General features: G+C 38.1%; 1 protein-coding gene across 1 annotated transcript in view; it reads right to left on the bottom strand.

Annotated features, from left to right (window-relative positions):
* Positions 1-24135, bottom strand: part of SMARCA5 (SWI/SNF related, matrix associated, actin dependent regulator of chromatin, subfamily a, member 5) — a 38059-nt gene extending 13924 nt beyond the window's left edge. Inside the window, exons 1-11 of the mRNA XM_043485402.1 lie at positions 23497-24135; positions 19875-19949; positions 14778-14944; positions 12635-12735; positions 10805-10905; positions 9855-10034; positions 8434-8589; positions 8205-8336; positions 5960-6028; positions 3142-3251; positions 1208-1434 (exon numbers count right to left, since the gene is read on the bottom strand). Of these exons, the coding sequence (XP_043341337.1) occupies positions 1208-1434; positions 3142-3251; positions 5960-6028; positions 8205-8336; positions 8434-8589; positions 9855-10034; positions 10805-10905; positions 12635-12735; positions 14778-14944; positions 19875-19949; positions 23497-23673 (1495 nt within the window). The 5' untranslated portion in view covers positions 23674-24135. The remainder of the gene's footprint in view (positions 1-1207; positions 1435-3141; positions 3252-5959; positions 6029-8204; positions 8337-8433; positions 8590-9854; positions 10035-10804; positions 10906-12634; positions 12736-14777; positions 14945-19874; positions 19950-23496) is intronic.
* Between the last annotated feature and the right edge of the window lie 335 nt (positions 24136-24470).

The raw sequence follows: 24470 nt of genomic DNA on the forward strand, positions 1-24470 counted from the left end.
TGTGCAAGGCCCCAGGCATCCCTCGACACACATCCAGTACCCTGATTTCACTCTAGCTCTGAAGACCCACTCCAGATGGAAGGACCATTCAGGTGTGCCTAACACTTGCACCATCATCCTTCACTTAGGCCACAACTCAAATTATCCAATGCTTCCATTTCTTTAGCTAGCTGCACAATGCCTTCAGTAGGATATAAGACCAGTGGATCATTTTCGAAAATAATAACTATGAAACTATCTTATCTCAGAATCTGAGGCTGATAATCTGCTCATGTTCCACGTTCTCATGCCTGAAATGCGTAAGGATGTTCAGTAGTCTCCTACCAAGTTCTTGCCACTCTTCCCTGCATACTCAATTTCTTCAATTACTTAACTTTTAAAGAAAGCATTTTAGAAAATACATTTCCCAAGAAAAGTATAAAAAGAAAACAAATTCACTGACAACTCTAATAATGTTTTCAACAGTCAATATCCTAAAACAGATTCATCTACTGGTACAATTACCATTCTTATAAAAATATACAGAGAAACACAAATGGAGAAATTTGAAACTGGTGTACTTCATTTTATAGAATAATTTGTTCATGAAATGCCTTGATGTCTAGGATATGGTTCAAGAGTCCAAAAGGAGGAAATAGGTACAGTACTGATGAAAACAAGTTTTGCCATTAGTTTATAGTTGTTGAAGCTGGCTTCATATAAAATTCGCTCTACACTCATGTAATTTAAATAAATCTGTACACATACTCATTTTCATATAAAACTCAGCATACTGTAAATAAAATTGCTTTGGGTCCATGCATATAATGTTTAATTACATTAAAAACACACATAAACAAGTGAAGACCACCACCGTGAACACACCACCACTGTCTATCAAAGGCTCTGTGAACTGTATGAGTGGGAAGAGCACTCTTGACATATTATAACAAAAAAATGGTATTTCTAGGAACATGTATAGAAAATGAGAATTTTCCCTCAAAATCCAGTGAGTGTGACTGCCCTAACTACAGATCGCTTTCTGAAAAATTTGAGGCTTAAAACTGGGGGGTTGGCAGGGTGGGGTGTGAAGCTCAGATCAATGGATCGGAGTTTTTCAATGTCCAAACTTCAAATTTACAAAGTGCCAGTGTAGGGGAGCTCCCTCACTTTAACATCAGAATCTTAAGTTTCCACTGCTTCTCCGTTTGATGCCAGCAAGAGGTACCTTGTTCCTTTAATTTAGGGAGCAGCTTGTCTAGCACCACCATTTTGCCACTGTTGGTGACCAGATGCATGTCTGTTGTGTAAGGTGGACCCGGCTCAGCCCCATCAAAGAGATAGGGGTGATTACAGCACTTCCTCAACTGCATCAGAATGTTCAGCAGCCGCATTTTGTCCATCTTCCCTGCAGAGTTCAGTATATCTATATCCTTCATTAATATCCGAGTGTACCTAGTGAAAAGAAAAACATTTTACGATGGCTCAAATGTTCCTGGACAGGTCCCCGCCATTTTATATACTTAATCCCATCTCAACCCCAAAATACCAATACGAAACAACACATCAACTTCTAATGTGTGCTGAGGAATGTATCACCCGAACTTCTTTTTTCTTCTGTTTCTCCTTGCTGCCTTCCCCCACCCCACTCTCAGTGTTCTAATGTGCACCTATAATGCCTGGGCCTAGAGGCCCAAAAGAGTAAATTCATCTTCTTGGGATGAACTGAAACAAAACTATAATGATACAACATTTTTAAGTAATAAAGCCAAACTTTAAAAGTTAAGTTTTAAACATAATTTTAATCTGTAGTCTTTTCCAAAAGAAGAATGCTACTATCCATTATTATTCAGTGTAGCCAGTATAGCATTTGGGTAAGGAGGAAATAAGAATTATGAGAGCATAAGCATGATGATGAAAATAAAATTAATACAATAGCTTTAAATGTTAAAAGTGCATGGGCTAAGGGGAGAGAAGGGGGCAGTTAGGCTAAGGTTGGATTATGAAAAGCCTTGACACTAAAGAGTTAGACACTATCCTAAAGGAAAGAGTAATCTGTCCAAATACCAAAGTTTCAGGACCCTGAATTCTCTGAGCAACAACTTAAATAACCAAAGCCATCTATGCTTAACAACTCCAATCAGGAGGCACAAAATATTCAAGGCAGACCTTTCCATCACAATTCTAATGTAAAATTCACCAATGTGGTTATAAACGAAAAAAAAGTTTGCTTTACCTCAGCACTGATTCATGTCTTAATTCTGTATTTTAGAGCCATATAAGACAAGCCTAACTCTTTGCTACTCTATTAAAACCTTTCAAAATTTTTGAGGACATTTAGAATGGACTACTTTTTGCCCATTTCTTTGCTTTGTATCTTTTCTGTCCTTTTACCAACAACTCCAGCCCCTTAAAAATACTTATCAATGCTGAGCACTGAACTGAACATACTTGAGATGCAGTAAGAACAGAGTGGCTAGATTATTTCCCTCCTCTGAACACTTAAATCAGCAGTTTCTAGCCTTTTAAGATTTCATGCACCCATAAAACTTTTAAAAAAAGGAAAACAGAAAAGACAAAAACAACAGAAACTTAAAAGGTTTTCAGTTTTCTCAGTATGCCCTGTTTAGGTGCTTTTAAAATAGCTATCATGTGTCATTACTGTAACTTCACAAAAGGACATTTTAATCTTACCTAAAACAAAACATCAGCTCAAAATGGACTTATAAACTAAATAAATATAGCTTTCTGAGATAAGAGAAAGCTCCTAACTTTTCTCAGACCTCTACAATCTCCAACTTCATCAGGGACCAGCAGGAGCCCATGGGCCGGTATTTATGACCCACCACATTAACCACGTCTCCCATCCGTGCCACCATAGTTTCTTTTTTAAAAACCCATGTAGAGGGCTTTACACCCATCTCTGTTAAATGCCAAGTTTAACTTTTGAATTCATAAACTTCCCAAGCTGATTGTCATCTTTAACAAAGACTTGGTATCATAAATTTGATGAGAAGTCCTAGGTTCTATATCCGGGAAACTGGTCAGGCTGAGCGCACACCAGCAGACTGAATCCCTTGACGACACAAGCACAAAAGCAAAGTACAAATGAAAGTCAGTGAAGAATTAAGAATGATTTCAAAAACGTCTCAAAATACATACCATTCCCTTTGCATTTTGCTGAGGCCCACATAGATTTTTACTTCCTTCTTTGGAGGTAAACTCTTTTCAACATCAGCCTTAATTCGACGAAGGAGGAATGGACGCAAAACCTTAAAAGAGCAGAAAGAAATGGAGATGACCTTATTGGTAACATAAGTAGTATTTCAGGATCTCAAAAGTGTCCATTAAATACACAGAAATGTGCCTTCTTGAATATCAAAAGATTCTTAGGACTTCTTTCTAAATATGTAATTTATTATTACAGACTTCCTAAAGAGTATGTTGAGGATTACTCAATATATAATAAGTAAACACTTGATACACTTGTCATAAAGTGTAAAAAAAGTAGTAAATTTTAAAAATGATATTTTCAACATTCACTGCCTTTCAAATTTAAAAACTAGTTACTTAAGAAAAGGCTAGGTCCACATTATGATGTCATCATGGTTACTGTTCCCTCATTTCTTATCTTTTTCTCATGGAAGTAGGCAAATATAAAGTATACAAATTGTAAATATATAGTTCAATACATTTTAATCAAGCAAACATAGCCATGTAACTATCTCTTAGATAAATAGAACATCCCATAAATCCTTCTGTAACCTTTCCAGTCACAATCCCCTCGCCTTCCTTCCCAAAGGTAAGCAATATTCAGTTTTTAACATCATACATTAGTTTTGCCGGGTTTTAACTTTATTTATATACAAAGACTCACAGTATATGCCCAATTTATACCTGGTTTCTTTTACACAGTATTATATTTGTGAGACATACCCCTGTTGCATATAGCTAATTAATTTTCATAAAATAATTTTAAGACAGCTATAAAGCAAAAGATACCCTTTTATATCTTCCTTTGTTCTACTTACCACTAGCTTATAAAAATGTGATCAAACAACAAAAATGGTTGAGAAAATAAGCAACGCCTCTCGAGTATCATCCCGAGAAGCTGGCACCAGCTGCCAGCACGTGAGCGAGGACCTTCGGCCCCACGAGCCCTCTTCCAGCGCTGTCTGTGTGTGTGCAGCCGGGCAAAACCAGCAAAGAACTCACTCAGCTGACTCGTGACTTCTGGGGCTAACATGCACAAGTTAGGCTCTGGTGCGGGACTGGTTACAACTAAAGAAAACTCCTTTATCAAGGAAGAATTCTCTCATGCCCAAGTACACCATGTGATTGTGAACACACTCTTTCATTACAAGACACAGGAGCTACGGTGGGAATCTCAGGACAGCGCGGAGAGGCAGCTACCGGACCTGTACCCCCCACCCCAGCCCGATTTGAGAAGCATCTTCATGCTACTATCTAAGTGAAATAAACAAATGCCAAAACTGGTATTCTGTTGTGCTTTAGTATGCTTTACCTACATGTACCTATCTATTTATTAAGCAAAGTCTATGCATACACCCCACAACCCTCTGAACAAATAAATCTAAATTGAGTGCTTACATGCTTGAATGCCATCTAAACTGAAACAAAGGTGTCTAGGAGACCATTACCTTCAAACATGTAGAAAAATAAAATTTCAGTACACAGAATTTTAGAGAACCTTAAAATTAATTTATACACAAATATTTGAATACTCAAAAGTTTTAAATTTTTTCCCCTTCATCAAATATCCACTTTGAGCCAGGCATTATGCTAGGGATACAAAGGCAAATAGAGGACACATATGGCTTTGTGTTTACAATCCAGAGGGAAAGCATTTGTAAAGGAGTCATTTCAGTAACCTGTGCAAAGTCCTATAATGTTAGAATGTTGGATTATTAAAGACAGGCTAGAGAGGAGACTCTAGGCTGGCCTCAGCCTGGGTACTCATGGAGAAGGGGACATCACCACCGAATCCTGGCTCAAGTATTATTCGTAAAGGCAGGGAAGAGAATACTAGATGTGGAAGAAAAGATAAGCAGAGACGCAGAAATTAGCACATTAGCTACAGAAAACCGACAGTGGGGCCAGCAATTTTAGCAAAGTAAAGCTTGACTAAGAAGTCAAACAGCAGCTGGAGAACACTGCCAACAGGAACATTAGCTCTCTGAAGGAGGAGTGATGGTGCCCCACAGGACATGTTTCTAGGGCCTTGAAACATTTCTGATCGTCACAAGTGAGGGCACACTACTGGCACATACTGAGCAGAAATGTCCAGGATGCTGCTACTCAACAAGAAAACCACCTTCCCATCCTCCAAAAACTGCACCAAAATGTCAACACAAGTTGAGAAACCCTGAGTTAGGTCATGAAAGGCCTTGTATGTCATGCTTACATGCTTTATCCTGCTGGTCCTGGTATTATAATCTGGGGTCTGTTAGAGAAATTTCTATCTTCCTACCAACTTTCACTTGTGAATCTTCACAGGAAGGAACAAAGCTGTATGTCACAGTAAAAACATCAACTCTGTTCACACTGCACTATTAGCAGTTGCTTGTATACAATCAATTGATTTAAGAGCAACAGATGGACCTTTAGCCTTTCAGAAGCAAATCTGTTAGATTCTCCTATGGAAGGTAAATAGAACTAAAGATTCCAAAACTTGTTCATGTTAAGTTCTTCCGCAACTCTTCTTCCCCTCACTGTACGTTAACCCTAAGGGATTAATTAATTAATATACTAAGTTAGAATTTCACCCTAGGTTCTAAGACTGAAACTGCCATACATTACTCCCTCCTCACATCATAAGAATAAGAACGAAAGTGGGCAGATTCAAACAGATCTGACTGTAAAGCCACTGTGCTCTTTGTTAACAGAAAAATAATCTACTAATCTGTATCATTTTTCCCATTAGAAACATGCTTTTTTAACCCTACTCCAAAATACTTACCATATGAAGCCTCTCAACTAGCTTTTGATCCCCAAGGCAATTATTTGTATCAAACCAGGAATCAAAGTCCTAGATTAACAAACAAAAAAATTCATCAAGATTAGAGATAATAGTAACGTTATGTGTGTTCAGTCGCTAAGGCATGTCTAAGTCTTTGCGATCCCATGGACTGCAGCACACCAAGCCTCCGGGCCTTCACTACCTCCCCGTTTGCTCAAATTCATGTCCATAATAGTAACTGCAAATACCTTATTATGCTAGGTTACATAGCATATAACAACTTCTAAATTAATATTTGAACTGTGAACTGCAAAAATCACTTAGTTCCTTTTTTTAATGTGTGTTATTGTTAGCAATTCATTTTAGAATCATGTATTTCCTAAACATCAAGATGACAAGTTTCAAAATGAAAAGAAAATAACTGGAGACAGTTTGTAGATATGAAAATCAATATTCTTGAAAAAAAAGTTTGTTTCAGAAAATCTTAAAAGGTAAAACCACTGTGCAGTTTGCTCTCTAAGACCACTCATATACCTCAAACACAAGGTTTCTAGAGCAACGTCAATTTTTGTTAAACTTACTCAAAGTAAAATTGAGAATACCAACATTTCATTAGTATTTGGGTAGGATTTAAAAAGGACAGTTTCCCTAGCTTTACCTCTTTAGCATGTGTATTATATACAGTTGGCCCCTGACCACCGCAGAGGTTAGGAGCACCAACACTCCATGCAACTGAAAATCCACATGTTAACTTATAGTCAGGTTAACCACTGCATATTATGCAGAACTGTAGTATTTACCACTGAAAAAAAATTCGTGCATGTGGACCCACCCACTTCTACTGTTCAAGCATTAACTGTATTTGCTATATTAGTAAACATAATCTTAGAACTGTGTCAACTAAAACAAAGTTTTAACAGAGATTATTAAACAAATAAACACGTCAATGGGGTAAGAAAAATTATCTCAAAAAGAAAAATCAAAATACGTAAAAGCAGAACTAAAGGAGCTGGCTGACACTGATTAAATTGCCTTTCAAGAATACAATCTTCTCAAAAAAATTTTAAAACGTAAAAATAAAAATAATAAAATCTACTCTTAAAATGATCCTTACATAACACACCCAATCAAAATTAACACCTTTTTGGAACTTATTTGAATAAGCTCTTCAAAGCCACACACACACACACACACACTCTCTCTCTCCAGAAACAGGAGCAAAGGTTCAAAAATGAAGTCGAGCCTGACAGAAAACCAAAATTACTAATTGCACAGACTGTCGACATAATGTACATTTTGTTACGTGCAACCAAGAGTTCAAATTATCAATCAACCATTTCTATCACCACAAATAACCTATCAAAGGTAAGAATTAGTCTCTATGCTTGTTAGACCATAAGAAAATATGGCTAGACAGACTTCACCAAATTTGAAGGCCATCCTGGGAAGAGGCCATCCTGGGGACTTAAAACTCAGGCAACAGGAAGTACCCAAATTCCCTTGGGGAATATCCTGAGCACCACCTTAAGAAAAAAGCAGTCCACCTAGAGCAGTGTCAGGCCAACATGACCACCAATAAGAATGCGAACCTAGGACATTCCAGAGAGAACAAGCCATGACTTCAAAAATGAGACTGAAATCAAAGGCACAAAAGTAAATAAATTCTCAGGATGCAAACAAAACTTGGTTGGTTACATGAGGCTAACTACCTAAAAGAGTGAAAAAGTAATGATTATCTCAAGCAGTACGAAAAGGTAGGCCAAACTCCGCAGTACGAAAAGGTAGGCCAAACTCCTTAATTCTTCTGGTTTTACTGAGATAAACTGACAGCTCTGGATGACGTTTAAAGTGTAGAGCGCAATGACAATGTTTAGAGAACATCCATCATTTAATATAGATACAAAATTTTTGATAAATAGAAAAAATATTGTGAAGAGAACTTTAGGATTTATTGTTATTTAATCTTAACAATTTTCATATATAACATGCAGCAGTGTTCCATTTATCATGCTGTACATCTCAAGTACTTAATTATCTTATAAATGGAAGATAAATAAGTACAATGAACTTTGTACCTTTTAACTGCCTTCATCCAATTCTGCTTCTCCCCTGGTTCCCACCTCTGGTAACCAAAATTCTGATCTCTTTCTATATAAGTTTGTATGTTTCTTGAAGCAGGCCAGTTCTATTACAAAAATATTTAGTATCAAAAAATTACTCCGAGAAAATAATACGAAATACTTACATCAGCTGAATTAAAGACATCTGGTAACAAAAAATTAAGAAGTGACCAAAGCTCATGCAAGTTGTTTTGAAGAGGTGTTCCAGTTAATAATAGTCGATTTGTAGTCTTGAATTCCCTCACTATTTCTGACAACTGAAAAAACAAATTCATCATTAGAATGAATATTCTGCATACTGATCAAATTCTAAACTAAGGCACAAATGATTTTCAAATCTAAATATCAAATTACCTTGGATTTTTCATTTTTGATCCTGTGAGCTTCATCAATAACTAAGTACCTCCAATTAAATTTTTTGAAAACAGACTTTTCTTTAATAAGCATTTCATAAGAAGTTACACATACATCCCATTCTCCTGGTAACAAAACATCTCTGACAAAAGCAGCCTGTTTAACAAAAGAAAAAAAATTCCATCATGCAGAAATAAACTATATATTAAATTTACTGATGACAAGGACATAATCTATTATGTAAAGGGGCGTGGGAATATTAAAAAAGAAAAAAGAATTAAGAGTTATCTATAGTACACAAGCAGCTAGAACTAGCTCAAAGTAACTTCATTAATCTTGTCACAGCCATGTAATAAATAACTGACAAAATTCTTTGGTGCAAAAGTCAATAGACTAATTCTTAAAATGTCTCTTTCCACAATGCCACTAAGTGTTGAAATTTTTTGGACACAGGTTTAGAAAAGGATAAAGAGTTTTCTGACATAAAGATAGATAAGGACTAAAGGTTAGTTTCCAGTAAGCATTTTCATTCATTTTAAGTTTATAGATCTATTAAGACATTGCTATGAATTTTCTCATTTTACAGCTGAGGAAACTAAAGCAAAGACTGGTTAAACCACTGGGTTTCAAAGCATAGTAAGGATTCTGTAACTTAAAATACCCGAAGCAGTTAAAAAGGGAGAAAAGAAAAGAAATCTAGTCATCACTGATAGCTGAATGAAGGGAAAACAAAATTTAATATATAGTCCTTCAATACATTATGAGTCCATTTTTTAATCCAAATTTTATATTCTTAATAGTGTCAATTATTTCCATTGTTGGTGGTGCTATTTTAGTCGCTAAGTTGCCTGATTTTGTGACTCCATGGACTGTAACCCACAAGGCTCCTCTGTCCACAGGATGTCCAAGGCAAGAATATGCAGTGTGTTGCCATTTCCTTCTCCAGGGGATCTTCCTGACTCAAGGATCAAACATTCTTTACCGCTGTGCCACTAGGGAAGCCCACATTATTTCCATTTCCGCTCCAAAAAAGGATGTGTTAACTGATCAATATTTTAACTTATTCTGATCAATATGATACCAACTTGTCAAGTTACTATTTATATTTTTACCACTTACATTATTATGAAGAAATTGCTCTACAATGGGAATAAAGCCTTCAACTTTATAACCACCCCCAAAGAGCAGGAGAAACAAACTATACTCTTATAGCTTTCTATAGTCTACAATTCCTTTTTCCCCAGTATGAATCTTAGCCATCAAGATAACATTCCACTTACAAATTACTAATATTTATGAAGACCAAGCTTATTACTGGGACCCTTCCTCTTCTTTTATCCCTCCTCTAGTTATCCCCTTTCCCCAAACCTAAATTCAAATTCTTTTAATAGCAAACATGTAATGAAATATGAGAAGCTTACCCTTTGTTCTTTATCTCCTATTAAACAAACAGATCTAAGTGTTGGTACCCATCTCTTGAATTCACTCATCCAGTTGTGTAACGTAGACTTAGGCACCAAAACCATATGAGGACCAGGAATGTTTCTATAGTGTTTCATGTACCCAAGAAGAGAAATTGTTTGAAGTGTCTTTCCCAGGCCCTGAAAGAGAAAATAACCACAAAGCAATGAAACAGAGAACAAAACAGACTCCTGTATTTATATTTCCTGACTGGTACAGAAACATTTAAAAGAAAAGCTATATGCACACCTAACAAATAGCAAGAACTTGATATGTGTCAAGTGTGCAAGCGTTATGGCATTTAACCTTCACCAGTCTGTGAAGGATGTACCATTACCACCTCCACAAAGCTCAGATACAAGCTTTCCCAGGGTCACCCAGCAGAGCTAGAATTGAGACCTATTTCTTCTGACTCCATTACTTTCTCCAAGCAGTTGTCTTAGCACTGTAGCTATAGAGAAACTTAAAACATTCACTATATAACTAGTCAATAGTAAACAAGATAAAATGTTTTACAAGATAGAACTGTACAACGTGCCATCACAGGGAAAATATTTGTTGATGATATTCCATTAATCCCCCCTGTGTCTCTCAGAAGTGGGGGGAAGGGAGCAAGGGGAGATGGTCAAATCATTGTATTACAAAAGTCAACCAAAGGCATGCTTCTCAAAATGTATATTTTTAAATTTATTACACTTTCATAGGTAGTAATTTCTCACAATTGAAGTATAGATATAGATCCCACTTAGGCAACTAAAGTGAGCTTTATTAGTGTGACACAGGATTAGTTTGCTAACAGCCTATAGTATAATCAATAAATTATATCTTACAAATCTTTTATAAATCTAAACGGTGTACAAGGTTTTAAATTATAAAATGTGGACCTCTACAAAAGCTACCAAACACATACCATTTCATCTGCAAGGATACCATTGATGCCGTTCTCATACAAAGAAATGAGCCAATTTAATCCTCGGACCTGATAATCTCTCAGTTTACCCCATTTTACATCTAAGAACAAAAGAAAAATGACATGCACATTTTAAAGACAAGAAATACAAGTGGGCAGCCCTTCGTTCATTTGATACACACAGGTTTAACGTGGGCCTACACATCTTTATTCTGACCGTGCCTTCTCCACTAGATTTTAAGAATGGGAGTTTTGCAAGTCCCACGTTAGGAAAGGCAGCTGCTGTGGTGTGGAGCAGAGAAGGAGCAGATGGATACGGAAGACAAGAAACACGACGGAAGGCATCAGAGTGCCCGGCCACTCAGGCCTTACGTTACCATGTATCGGTCCTAGGGACTCTCTGACCGAGTTCCTTTTTCAATGTCTGCACAAGTGTTTCTGAACAAGTGTTTTCACCTTCCCTGATGACCAAAACAGAGGTTCACTGGGGACTGTGTTTTTCTCTTAACAAAGGGGAAATGAATAGAAATTATTAATAAAAGACTTTTTCCTTTACCCTTCTCCAAGAGGTCCTACAAAGAGGAACAATATCTTTTTCAGGGTTTACTATACATTTCCCATCCCAGAATAATTGCTAAATATATGGATCACAAATAACCCAACTTTAAAAAAAAATACATCTTTTAAAAAACATATATTCTATACTCCATCCCCTTTGACAAACACTGCTCTGAGATGAAATGTTAATCAACACTAGGAAAACTGGTTACACTGTGAGAATGTGAAGAAGAGACAACTCAAATACTTCAAATTTACTTTCTCTCTGCACCACAAACCTAGCCCTGGCCTCTAGCTTCATTATAAGAAATGAAAACTGGGTACTCTGTAGCCAAAAGAAAAAAAAAAAAATTTTGGAGATACATACTTTAACCAGACTGATACATTTCTAACCAGATCCTATCCTCCCTGAAGTTTAGTCTGCTAAGAGTTCAAGGTGACAGTTAATTATTAAAACAACCAATCCAAATTATAAATCCTATACTATTATAAGTTTTTTTTTTTTTTTGCTCACAACCACTATGATCATACAAACTTGTCATCAAGTGAGAAAGACAAAGGAGGTCAGGGAAAAAAATTACTGGCCTTCAGTAAAGAAAACTGTGCCACCAGACAACCAAGAATACACATGCATGCATGCTTTGCCGCTTCAGTCGTATTCTACTCTTTGCAACTTCATGGACTGTAGCCTGTCAGACTCCTCTGCCCATGGGACTCTCCAGGCAAGAATACCATAGTGGGTTACCATGCCCTCCTCCAGGGGACCTCCTGACCCAGGGATCGAACCAATGTGTCAGTCTCTTGCACTGGCAGGCGGGCTCTTTACGACTAATGCCACTTGGGAAACCCAAGATTATATGTAAGTAAAACCTAAACCTGGTTAACCATGTTTTCTTTTGGAAAACCATTTATAAACTTTAAAACAAATACAAAATCAGGAGATGAGTAAACAAAGTCTTTTAACAAGTACCTTTTCCTACACATCTTTCTTCCTGGGGCAAACATACGGCAAATGCCATTCCCATTTTTACATATACATTCAGGAAACAAGCACAATGGTGTTTTATGCCCTTCTGAAATATAGCATCACTATCATAATGATATACTATCACTTCTAGCCAAAAAGTATCTGAAGTTCATTTTACAATCAATAAATTTCAAAAGATTACTTAAAATTCCCTTTATAAATTATAGCCAAGAAAAACCCCAACATTAACCAAAGGCTACAAGGAGATGTTTTAAAGATGAAGTAATTAAATATATACAACATACATGATGGAGAGTCTTCAAACCGAGTGCAAACATTGGTTGCTTTGGAGCTTTCTGTTAATAATTCTTCATCTTCTTCTTGCTCTGTTCTTCGGTGTCGATAGCTGCCAAGTTTAAAATGAAATCAAGCGATTTGAGTCTTGGCTTTAATTACCAGCTTTCAACATAATAGTCAACAGGCTGACCAATATTTCACAGTATCTTAAAAGGCATGTAAATGAAGACTATAGAGTAATACCTTAGGTTAACCAGAACCTGATAAACATAAATGTGATAATCTAATTTCAATGAAAACTGCAGTAAGAAAAACCTCATAGTTTATATTTTAATGTTAAGTATTTTGCTCCCACCCCAAAAATAGTTCCCCCAGAAATCACATTTTAAAAACTACATTCACCAAAAGCTGCAGAATTTGCAGAACAGAGACTTAGGGCTTAGGCAATGACTCTTTAACTACAGATTCATCAGAACTACTTGAAACTTGTTAAATACACATGCCCAGATTTTACATCCCAACAGAGTCAGATACAGTTTCCTAAAAACTAAATTTTTGTAGCTATAATATTGCCAGATTTCTTAATCTCTAAAGGACTCTGTTAGTAAAACTACTTACTCCCCAGTTTTCAAATTTCCAATTATACCTGTATACTTTCAACAAATATTTTCATTTAAATAGAAAACAGTAGATTATATTCCACTCTTGTGGGTCTCTAAATCTAAATTATTGCTTGATTTCTATTAAAACTACATGCTTTGTGGGAAAGATAATCAGCCTTCCCAGATAGAGAAACATTCCTCAGAAATGCAAGCGAAGGCAATAAAAATCCAAGAATTTTTTTTTAACAGCGCTTTTTTTTCATATTTATCTGGCTGCACCGGATCTTGGCTGTGGCATGTAGGATCTCTGATCTTTGCTGTGGCATGCAAACTCTTAAGTTGCGGCATGTGGGATCTACAGTTTCCTAACCAGGAGTGGACCCCGGGCCCTCTGCATTGGGGGTGTGGAGTCTCAGCCACTGGACCACCTGGGAAGTCCCTTCCTGCTTGTCACATGTGTTTACTTCTTGTGCTTCTCTGCACTCCAATCTTATGAAAACTTAATTCAAAGATCTACCCCTCACCCCCAAGTTACTCTCCATAAACTAAGAAAGAATCTTAACTTTGCTTTTTTTAAAAAATAAAATCTCAAAAAAATAAAAAAATAAAAAAAAATAAAATCTCCTTCATAATGTATTATCAAGATGACTGATTATTATGGTTGTTAAACTAAAGATAAAAGTTGGCATATGCTTTGTTACTTCAATTAACGCTTACTTTCAAGCAATGAGATTGCCCTAAATTTATTATTACTAACCAAACATCTTAGTTAGGGCTTCCCTCATAGCTCAATTGGTAAAGACTACACCTGCAATACAGGAGATGCAGGTTCAATTCCTGGGTCAGGAAGATCCCCTGGAGAAGAAAATGGCAACCCACTCCAGTATTCTTGCCTGGAAAATCCCATGGACAGAGAGGAGCCTGGCAGGCTACACTCCATGGGGTCGCAAGAGTCGGACACAACTTAGCAACTAAATCACCACCAAACATCTTAGTTATCCAACCAGCACAAATTCTAAGAAAGAATCTATAATTCAACATGTAAGAAGTACTTTAAAAATTTTGCACCACCACCTAACAATGGCACCATACAACTTGACATTTCCCTTTATATAAAGAAACTAAGTATATAACAAAAATTTTAAGCAGACTACCATGACATAAATCATCATACCATCTACACACAAACACAGACTTCAGATAATAGCAGTACTCTCAATTCACATACATGGTTTAGGAGACTAAAGAATGCCCCAAGTCAGATCTAAGTTCAAAGTCAGATTATTCTAATTCCTTCTAGATGATATTAAGTAGGCCACTTAACCTCTGCATTTGTTTCCACTCCAAGGAGAAGGTAACATCTGAATTCCCCACTCAATCCATGTAAAAATAAAACCATTATGCCTATATTTATTTATACATGTATGGCTATATCCTGCCAAGCCAACTGGGCCAAATAAATAACAGCACTATAACTATTTTTTTAATAAAATGATTTTGTGCTTCTAATGAAGTCTGGTTCAACTATTAACTATCAACTACTACTCACTCGCCAACTGATAGCAAGTTCTGTTTCTCATCCTTTTTTATTCGTGGACGCCCTGGTTTCATCTTCAAAGGTGAGGTTGGAGTCTTCTGAGCAGCAGGCTGAATGAAATGTGCAAACAGTTCTGTCTGCTTTAATAAATACTCAAATCTATTTGCCCGGTCAGTTTGCTGGAAGAAATGTGAAAAACCATTTTATCAGAATATCAATAAAAATTCAGAAATCAAAATTTCAACATCTCCATACAACAATCCCAGCAATAAAAAGGAACTACTGCAACAATATAGATGAGATTCAAAAGTATTATACTATGTGAAAGAAAGCAAACATGAAACTACATATTATATGATCCAAAATTCTAAGTAGTGATTTTCTCTATGAAATTCTAAATCGTGATTTCTCAGAAAGGAGATCCGAAGCGTCAAAGGGATGAGAGCAGGAGCAATCGTTTCGGGGATGATAGAACTGTTCTACATCTTGACTGTACGGTGTTTAAATGGCCTCAGCTATTTGCCAAAACTCACTGAATTAAAAACATAAAACTACTGTGTGTCAGTTATACTTGAATGTAGTTGAAGAAAAAATATCAAAAAAATAAAGACACTGCAATACAGGTGTATTTATTCAGAAGAGGGGGATATGCTGTGCTAAATTTTAAAATGCTATCAGGCTTGAAAAACATCTATTAAATTCATGAAATATTCATTAACCCTATGTAGTTCTTAATACCATTTCTTATTTTCATATCTAAGATCTGCTAATTTGAGTGTTTCCTATTATCACACAAAGAGAACGGAAGACCAAAAAAACTTAAGACCTTGAAATCAAGTTCTTATCAAAATAAACAATGGAAATCTAGAGCCTTTAGACAACAGACTTTTTACAGACACATCAATAATTTGATTTTAAATAAGGAGAAACAAGAAGACAAGAGTTCAATAAACAGAGAAACTAGTTACTCAGTATCTCTACCTATAAATGTTTAAAATGTCAACTTTACAATGAATCACAAAACATTTTACCTAGCAGCCACCAAAGGATGTGCTTTTTACATGAAAACATAATTGTAAACATCACACCAATGTAAAACCGAAGCCCAGTTTGATACTGAAGCCATGTGCAGACAGCGTGTCGCTGGATGAAATGCAGCCAATCCACACACAGACAACAGGCTGTCAGCATGCTTCTCCTTAGTAATGTCCTACCAACGACAAGCTTCAGTCGTTTATGTTTTAAAGTAATGAACTGAGATCCATATATACGTATTTTGCACAATTTTATTTTCTAATACATATATAGTAAAAGAAAAACCAAAAACATGCAATGAGAAAATGATGCTATTTTAAAAAGACTATTCTATTATTGTAATTATATTTGGATCAAGATAAATAAGCTCTGGAAATAAATTCACATAGGTCAGAGTGTAAGATATTTTAAAGCAAAAGTTACTCTACAGTACTCAAGTCACTGAATATATATTCTCTTCTTTAAAAACGTTTTCAAATCAACATTTTCTTCTTAAATGTCTACTCAATTCAAAAAATACTTTTGTGTGCAGACCAGAAAAATTATTTTGTTTATGAAGTTTTCATTATAGTACAATATTGAAAATAAAACATAACAAGTAAATTATGAAGACTGTCAGAAAACAAAAACTCAGAAGTAAAAATAAAGCACAGTAAGAACACATGGGAAGTGGGAATAGCACCAAATTTTAAGCAGGATGATTAGGAAAATGCCAAGAGATGATGTTTCAGAGAAGGGAGGAGTCCTCCCAATTCTTAGACCTTATCACACCTCTCTAGTGCTCAAGATCTTTTAATGGTTCTAGCTGTCTTAAGATGGTATTTTTTCAAACTGTGGTTCATGATCCATTAGATCAGAAATATCCAAAATCTTTGTTATCTTCTACAAGGTCAAGTCTGAGAACTACTACCTTGAAGAACGAAGTATAAACTTCACCAGAGCCCTACAAAAGATATCATAATTTCCAAAATCCTCTCACTGATTCAAGTAGTGGTGGAGTTACAAACTGTTGCAAAAAAACAAGGAGTTTAGAACATTTACAGAGTAAGCTTTCAGTAGAACTGCAGCAAAGGTTTAAGGGGATTAACGGGCAAAGACCTCACTGCTTGAAAAATGAAAACGTTAAGATAAAAATGACAAAAGGGGTGTAAAGAAAACGAACCTATCTACAAAACAGACAAAGAGATCTGACTTGCGGTTGCCAAGGCAGAGGAGGGGAGGAGAGGGATGCACGGAGAATTTGGAGCTGACAGTTGCAAAGTGTTACATTTATAATAAACATCAAAGGTCTTACTGTATAACACAGGGAACTATATCCAACTTCCCTCAAATAAACCACAACAGAAAAGAATATTTAAAAGATTGTATACACGTGTTAAACTGAATCACTCTTCTGTATAGCAGAGATAGGCACATTATAAATCAACTATACTTCAATTAAAATAAGAGGTGTAAGGAGAAAAACTACTTCCCAAAGAGCAGAAACAAGAAGATCAAGAACCTAAAAAAAAAATGAATCGTAAAATTAAACCAAAGGTTAAAATCAATAGCCTTGGAAAAAGCATCTTTCTCTAAGAAAAGGACCAGGATAGTAGAAGCCATACATGTTTGGAAATAAAGAGGAAATAAATTGACAATGGGCCTGTAATTCTTTGTGGAGGAAGACTGAAAGTGAGAGCATGACAGAAAAGTAGAAGAAACTAAATCAGAGTGGCAAAGTCTTAGAATGGCTAAAGGACTGTTAGAAATAACACAGTGAAAGCCAAAGAAAGTGAAAACCATAAATTTATCCCAGTACCAATCAGAGTAATTACTTTAGTTTTCGCAAGCAGTACTTGGCATCTTGGGTTCAAGAATAAAAAGTGAGTATCAAGACTTACCTATGAATAGGATCTAGCAGATGATGAGGAGTCTGCTCAGAAGAAAACTGCTTGTCAAGGTCATGATTTTGAAAAAGGAAATTAAAGTAGGAGACTGAAAAATTCATAGGAAGTGAGAAAAAAATTGCAATAAAGGGAGCTGTGGAGATGAGAAGCATTGTAAAGAATCACTGAAAACCTCCATTATATAATCAGATCAGTGTCAGACTTCACAAAAACAGATCTGGAAGAAGCTAGATCATGAGAAAGGAGCCAAGTGAAGATGCCAATGAAATAATTCATGAAACAGAGAATAATGAACTAGGGTGATGGGGAAAAGATAAAAGAAATATTTGTGAAGTTAAATCTGCCAAGACTATTAAAACTATGACACACTGTCATAAACAGCTTGGGTATTTATTATGAAAAACTTTCATTCATTGAGAGAACACTACATAACTGCGTGGGAAAGAGATAATGAATTCAATTTCGGATATTCCTAAATAAGACTTACCAAAGGGATTTAAATGTTCAACAAGCAAATGAAAATACAATGATTGGCGGCATCTGAGCTAAATATTCAGAAGTACTCATTTAAACGTGGCAGATGAAAACCAGTGACAAGGCTAAAACTGTCCAAGAACAAATGTTCAAAATGTAATGAAGGACAAACGAATAATCAAGTAAATAAGGTATTATCAAAGAAAAAAGGTCTCTCAAGGAAAGAAAAAATTTTGTGGAGTGGCCAATGGTGTCAAATACAAGTATGATTAAGGAGAATGTAACTAAAAATAAGCCAAAGAATTGGCCATTAAAATTACTAGTATATCACTTCCTAGCCTTTTGGCTAAGATCAAGTAGAGAATCACTAATATAGTGTTAATGACAGAATCTAAGTTGTGAAGGTTTAGAGGAATGACTGGGAAAAGTAAAAATGGAAAAACATCTTTTCTTCAAATAAGACTGACAGCAAAGAAAGGCGACAGGACAGTTACAGATATACACAAAATGTATATAAACAAAACGTAACAGAAATCATATAGAGTAATACATCACTTATACTGCACATATTACAATATGCATTATGCACATTATGTATGTGTATACAGATACATATATGCAAACTTTTAGGACTTTGAAGCTATTTTTAGAAATTTCAAAAATATTTGCTGATATTGATGAGAAAGTCAAAGAACAAGGGGAAAGTAATACTTGTTAAAATCAGTATTCTATGTGCCAGATACTATTCTGGATGCTGAAGACAGAAAGACTAAGACACTGTTTCCACGCTTAAGGAGGATACTGTATTGTGTAGTGACGATATTCTTACACATGCTATTTTAACTTTTTAAGATTAAAAAAAAATTAAGTTTAATCTATATAAAGCACATAGAACAGGGCTCGGTACATACTATTCATTCACTGTTAGTCATTATTATTTAATCTAAACTTAAATTCAAAGCTCTTTGTAGGTACTGGTTAACTCATGGTAAAATAAAGATTCCCAAGAGGATGTGAAATGTGAGCTGGATCTTTTGCAAGTATAATATTCATATTCTCTTTTGTAAAGCTTTCATCCATATTATAAAAAGGCAGTGGGCAAGAAATATTCCTTTTCTACATACTACATGTCTTTGTATTTTCTGTTGTAAGCATATGTGCTCAGCTGCTTCAGTCATGTCAGCCTCTGCAACCCTAAGGACTGTCGGCGCCTCTGTCCATGAGACTTGCCAGGCAAGATCACTGGAGTGGGTTGCCATGCTCTCCTCCAGGGGATGTTCCCTAACCAACGATTGAATGTGTGTCTCCTGCATTGTGGGTAGATTCTTTACCCACTGAACCACCTGGGAAGCTCATTATATAGTGTATATGTTATTATATATTATACATGTATTACTCGCTTTATAACCAGTAGAGTACAATGCTAGACAGATGCAGAATAAACACATCTTGAATAGTTACTTCTCTGGTCTTTTAACTCATCTCACTCCCAATGCTAAATCTAAAAAGGAGTATTAATACAATCCACATATTTATATACTATGTGAATTCATGAAATACATCTGTATTTGCTTTACATCATCAAGTAAGTCGAGTAAGATAAAAAAGTTACAGTACTCCATGTTACACATATTTAGGTATCTGTGCCTCAACTGCAGTAAATTTAATCACCTAATAAAAAACTATGACGACTATTCATATACCTAGAACATACCATTTTTTCTTCATAGGTGGGATCTGGTTCTTGGATTTCTTTTTGCTTTCCAGGAGATGCATTGTCAAATACTTCCTGGTAAGAGGGAAAAACCATGGTTTGTTCTTCAAGAATACTCAACATACCATTATTACACTGATTTCAGCCCAAAACACATTCAAAGTAATACACTCCCGTCCTGAATTTCCTAGATACCTAAATGGCAGCCATCCTATCTCATAGGAAACCTTGATGCAAAATATGACAATAATAACAATTCACTTAACCCAAATACATAAACCGCATGGCCACTGCCAAGATTATAGCACAAGGTTATTATCTCCAACATCCTAGAACAAAAATACTTAAAGCAAATCTGTTTTGTTTTCTAACCAAAAATTATAAAGCGAAATTGAACAATATAAATTGTGAAGGAAATGTTCCCCTTTAATAAAACTGCAGTATCTACTGTACTACTACCCAAATGTATACCTGGGAAGTCACAGTCACCCTGTATTTCCATCTAAAACATTAAAAAAATTCATCATGCACCCTAAAGTGAATACTTTAACTATAATTTGATTAATTGATAATAAATGTGCTATTTTTGCAAGTTTATTCACCCTGACATTCAGAAAGTCACAAAAGCCAAAAAAACAGCACCAACTTCACTGCAAAGTTCCACCCATCCATTAAAAGAACACAAGAACAGCTGGTGAAAAGTACAGTTTTCATTAATGATGTACTGGTCTGTGGTGCTACATACTATAACAAAGTTACCTATGATTAAAAAGCTGAGGGGATGGGCCTGGTACAGCACTAATATGACGAAATCAAATGACCCAAATTCAAGTCTAACTTCAGTGCTAAGACCTTTATGAACATGTGTAACCTTAAGCTCATCACAAATCTCTGGTCTCCAGAGGAAAAGTGACAAAGCCACCTATCTAGAATAATTCAGAAAGTGGTACTGGGATACCATGAAAAGTTGAATATTTCTTTCACAGTCTTAAACAGGCAAGCGATTTGGATTTAGTACTCTTGAGGTCATATGGCTATTAGTATATAGTGTACCTGTGTATCAGTCCAGGTAGGTATGAGAAATGAGAATGACCAAGACAGGCCCCATTCAGGTTGCCAAAAAGATCACACTAATAAAAAAATGTGACTGCTCCCAACGCCTACCAATACCAACCAAAAAGAAAAAATTAATCTAATACACAGGAAAGCTAACTAATATTCCTAGGAAAGTGGGCTTTGTCAGAAAATAAATGATTTTGGAAAACTGCAACTTGAAAAAAAAAAATCACACTATAATGTGAAGGAAAAAACAAAAACTAGTCAGTGAAAAGACTGGTAAAATATAAAATCACTGATGTTACTATCCTGAGAAGGGGAAAAATAATGAAGCCATTTTTCAATAAATGGAATTGTTAAACAACACATTTTTGGTAAAAATATGACAGGGCAAGATATTTAGGAAAGGGTCAGCTTCAGAGCCACCCACTCCAGTGTTCTTGCCTGGAGAATCCCAGGGACAGGGGAGCCTAGAGGGCTGCTGTCTATGGGGTCGCACAGAGTCGGACACGACTGAAGCGACTTAGCAGCAGCAGCTTCAGAGCCAGATGTGGGTTCTATCACAGATTCTACTTACAAGAAGACTCAATTTACCCATCTGGCAAAAATACTACTGACAGTCATCCAGTACTTGTTACAACATTAATATTTATAGTTAAACTCTAATTCCACTTTACCTTAAAAACAGCAACTGAAAGCCAAAATATTTAGTTTAGGCTTTAAATTATTCTGCTTTCTGATATTTCCTTAACACTTCTAGTGAGACTTTGGTTGCTACTCCAAAATTTGAATGACAGCCTCTTGAGAGGCTGACAACAGTGGACAGCAATTTGCAGAGAAGTGCAGTGCGTGCTCAGTCGCTTCAGCCTTGTCTGACTCTTTGCCATCCCGCCAGGCTCTTTGTAGCTCGCCAGGCTCTTCCATCCATGCGATTCTTCAGGCAAGAACACTGGAGTGTGTGTGTTGCCATGCCCCACCTCCAGGGGATCTTCCCAACCCAGGGATCGAACCCGCGTCTCTTTTGTCTCTTGCACTGGCAGGCGGGTTCTTTACCACTAGCGCCACCTGGGAAGCCCTGAGAGCTGCGTGTTTCATACCACTGCTTTCAGTGTCAAACTTTCAAACCCCCTTAAACCAGGAAGCGGGAATCCAAGTTAACCCTGGCAATTCAAAAGAATCATTTAAAACCTAAAGAAAAAGAAAACAAGCAACACTGATATGAACTGAAAACAAATTTCAAGTCGCTGAAAGCTATAGAATACCAGAGGTCCTAGTCCACCAAAACCCACTCTGACCTAAAAGTTCTCTCAAATACTAATAACAGGTTACTTCACCCTAGGTAAGGCCGCTGGTTGCAGAGAGTAGGACACGAGTGAACTGACTTAGTACAGCACCCAAATAAAACTACTGAGCCAAATGCTCTATGGTAAACTGCCCTACCATTTCCTTATTGTGTTAATTCTGCAGCAACATTCCCTTTTAAAGCAGTATTACCTTTGCTCAATCTATCCAAGGATGGAAAAATTCCAGAAATCTCTGGGCTGCGACTATAAAATATCTCAAAACAGATCGAAGGCCAAGAATAAAATTGGAAGGAGCAAGCCAACACTTTGTTCCCAGACATCGCAAAACCTTGGAGCACACCCAAGAGACCCGCCTGGCAGTTCCCCAATCTCTCCACCCTCGCAGTAGTTACCATTCCCTGACCCGCCAGCCCCAGGCCAGAAGGTAGGGAGCCATAGAGCGCGGTACCAATTTTCAAAAGAAGGCCAAGGCCCCCAAAGAAGAAATGCGCTGGTCTGAGAGCAAACTACCCGCCCCCTCACTCACTAATTAATTCATTCATCCATCCATCCACCACACCCCCCCACACACAAAATGAAATGGGGGGGGGGGGGGTTCAAGACAGCTGCTGCCGCCTAGGTCGCTTCCCTTCCCCATGGAACAGTGCCTGGGAGGAGCCTCCTCTCCCTCCAAGGGAGCAGCTGTGCCCCGCTTATCCCCACTGCGCCCTCGGCCATCCAGCCCTCGCCATTGTTTCTGCGGAACAGATACCGCCCCCGCAAAGAACGGGATGAAGAAAAGGAAGCCCAAGTCCTCGGATGCGCTGCTTTTAAATGCCTTCCCCACTCCGCCTGTCTACCCCCGTTCCTAGAGGGAAATTTCCCTCGCCCTCCCCCCAAGTTTAGCGGAAAGTAAAATCGAGATTCAGAGATGCGCGAGGGAATTATGGGAGTCCAGCTCTTAAAAAAAAAAGAAAAAAAGGGTAGCTCCTCACTCGGCCTCAGTAATCAAGAACATGTGTCTAATAAGAGCGTTCGAGGATTTGGCAAGGTTCGCCAAAGAGACAAATAATATAAATGTGACGTGCCAGAAATCCACTTGAGGTTGCCTGCATAGCTTAAGCCCAAGGGTGAGAGCATCATTTCCGACCCAAAGGGTCTGAGGCCGAGTCGGAGTGCGAAGGGGTGAAGTTTGGCTCTGCGTCTCATCACTGCTACAGAGGCGAGGGAACCAGTTCCTCCTCCCCATCCTGCCCTCTTTCCACGCCACGAGCCGCCCTCACCTCCATCTCCGAGTCCGCGGGGCCGGCGCTGGCCACGGAGGGAGCCGCCTGGGCTGCGACGCCCTCGGGGCCGCCTTTGTTGCTGCTGTTGCTCCCGCTGCCGGCGGCCGAGGCTGCGGGCTTGGAAGGCGCGCTCTCGGGAGGCGGGGGTGGCGGAGGGTCGGCCGCGGACGACATGATGTTCCGTCTGCGTCACCCGCTGCTGCCAGAGGCCGGGCCCGGCAGGGAGGAGGAGGAGGAGGCCTAGGCCTGGGTGGCTGCGTCGCAACGAGCAGATGGAGAAGCGAGAGGACTACCCGAAAGCCCCCTGCGCCGCGGCTCGGCGACGAGCCCAGACCAGGCCCAGCAACCTCCCCCTCTAGTCGTCCTCCTCTTCCGCGGGGCTCCGGGTTCGACCGGCGCTTTACCCCACGGCGGGAATCACGTCGACGAGAGTGGGCGGGGCCACTCGGGTCACTGAGGTCAGGGAAGGCGGGCCGATTCAAGGAGGGCGGAGGGTTGGGGGAAAAAGAAAGGAAGGCAAAAGAGGGGAAGAGTCTGGCCACTGGCTTGGCTGCCTCCTCTTCTTCCTCTGGTAGATATCATCTATCTCGCCAGCATTCAGGTCTACTACCTACGCCACCGACTATCAACACTCGCGAGATTGATAGTTGGCCACAAGACTGGTTTCCCAGTGCGCATGCGCATTCTCCCTCCTTGCCCTTGGCCACGCCTCCTCCGAGACCTCCACAGGGCTCTTGGGTAAGGAGTGGGCGGGGCCTCGAGGGAGAGCTTGGAGACGTAGTTTTGTGCGTCGGCTCCCCGGCGTGACGCGAGCGCTGTCTTCCAGGCGTTCTTAACGGCTCAGGGTCCACCGGCGCCTCGTCTGCCCTGCTTGGCAGGGATCTGCGGCACTCCCTGAAAACTTGCCCAGGTTTTGCGCCGCCTACTGCAGCATAGAGGCCTGTGCAGGCCTTAACACTTTCACTGCCGCC

The sequence above is a fragment of the Cervus canadensis genome, chromosome 1 (assembly GCF_019320065.1).
Source record: "Cervus canadensis isolate Bull #8, Minnesota chromosome 1, ASM1932006v1, whole genome shotgun sequence".
NCBI classification, from domain to species: domain Eukaryota; kingdom Metazoa; phylum Chordata; class Mammalia; order Artiodactyla; family Cervidae; genus Cervus; species Cervus canadensis.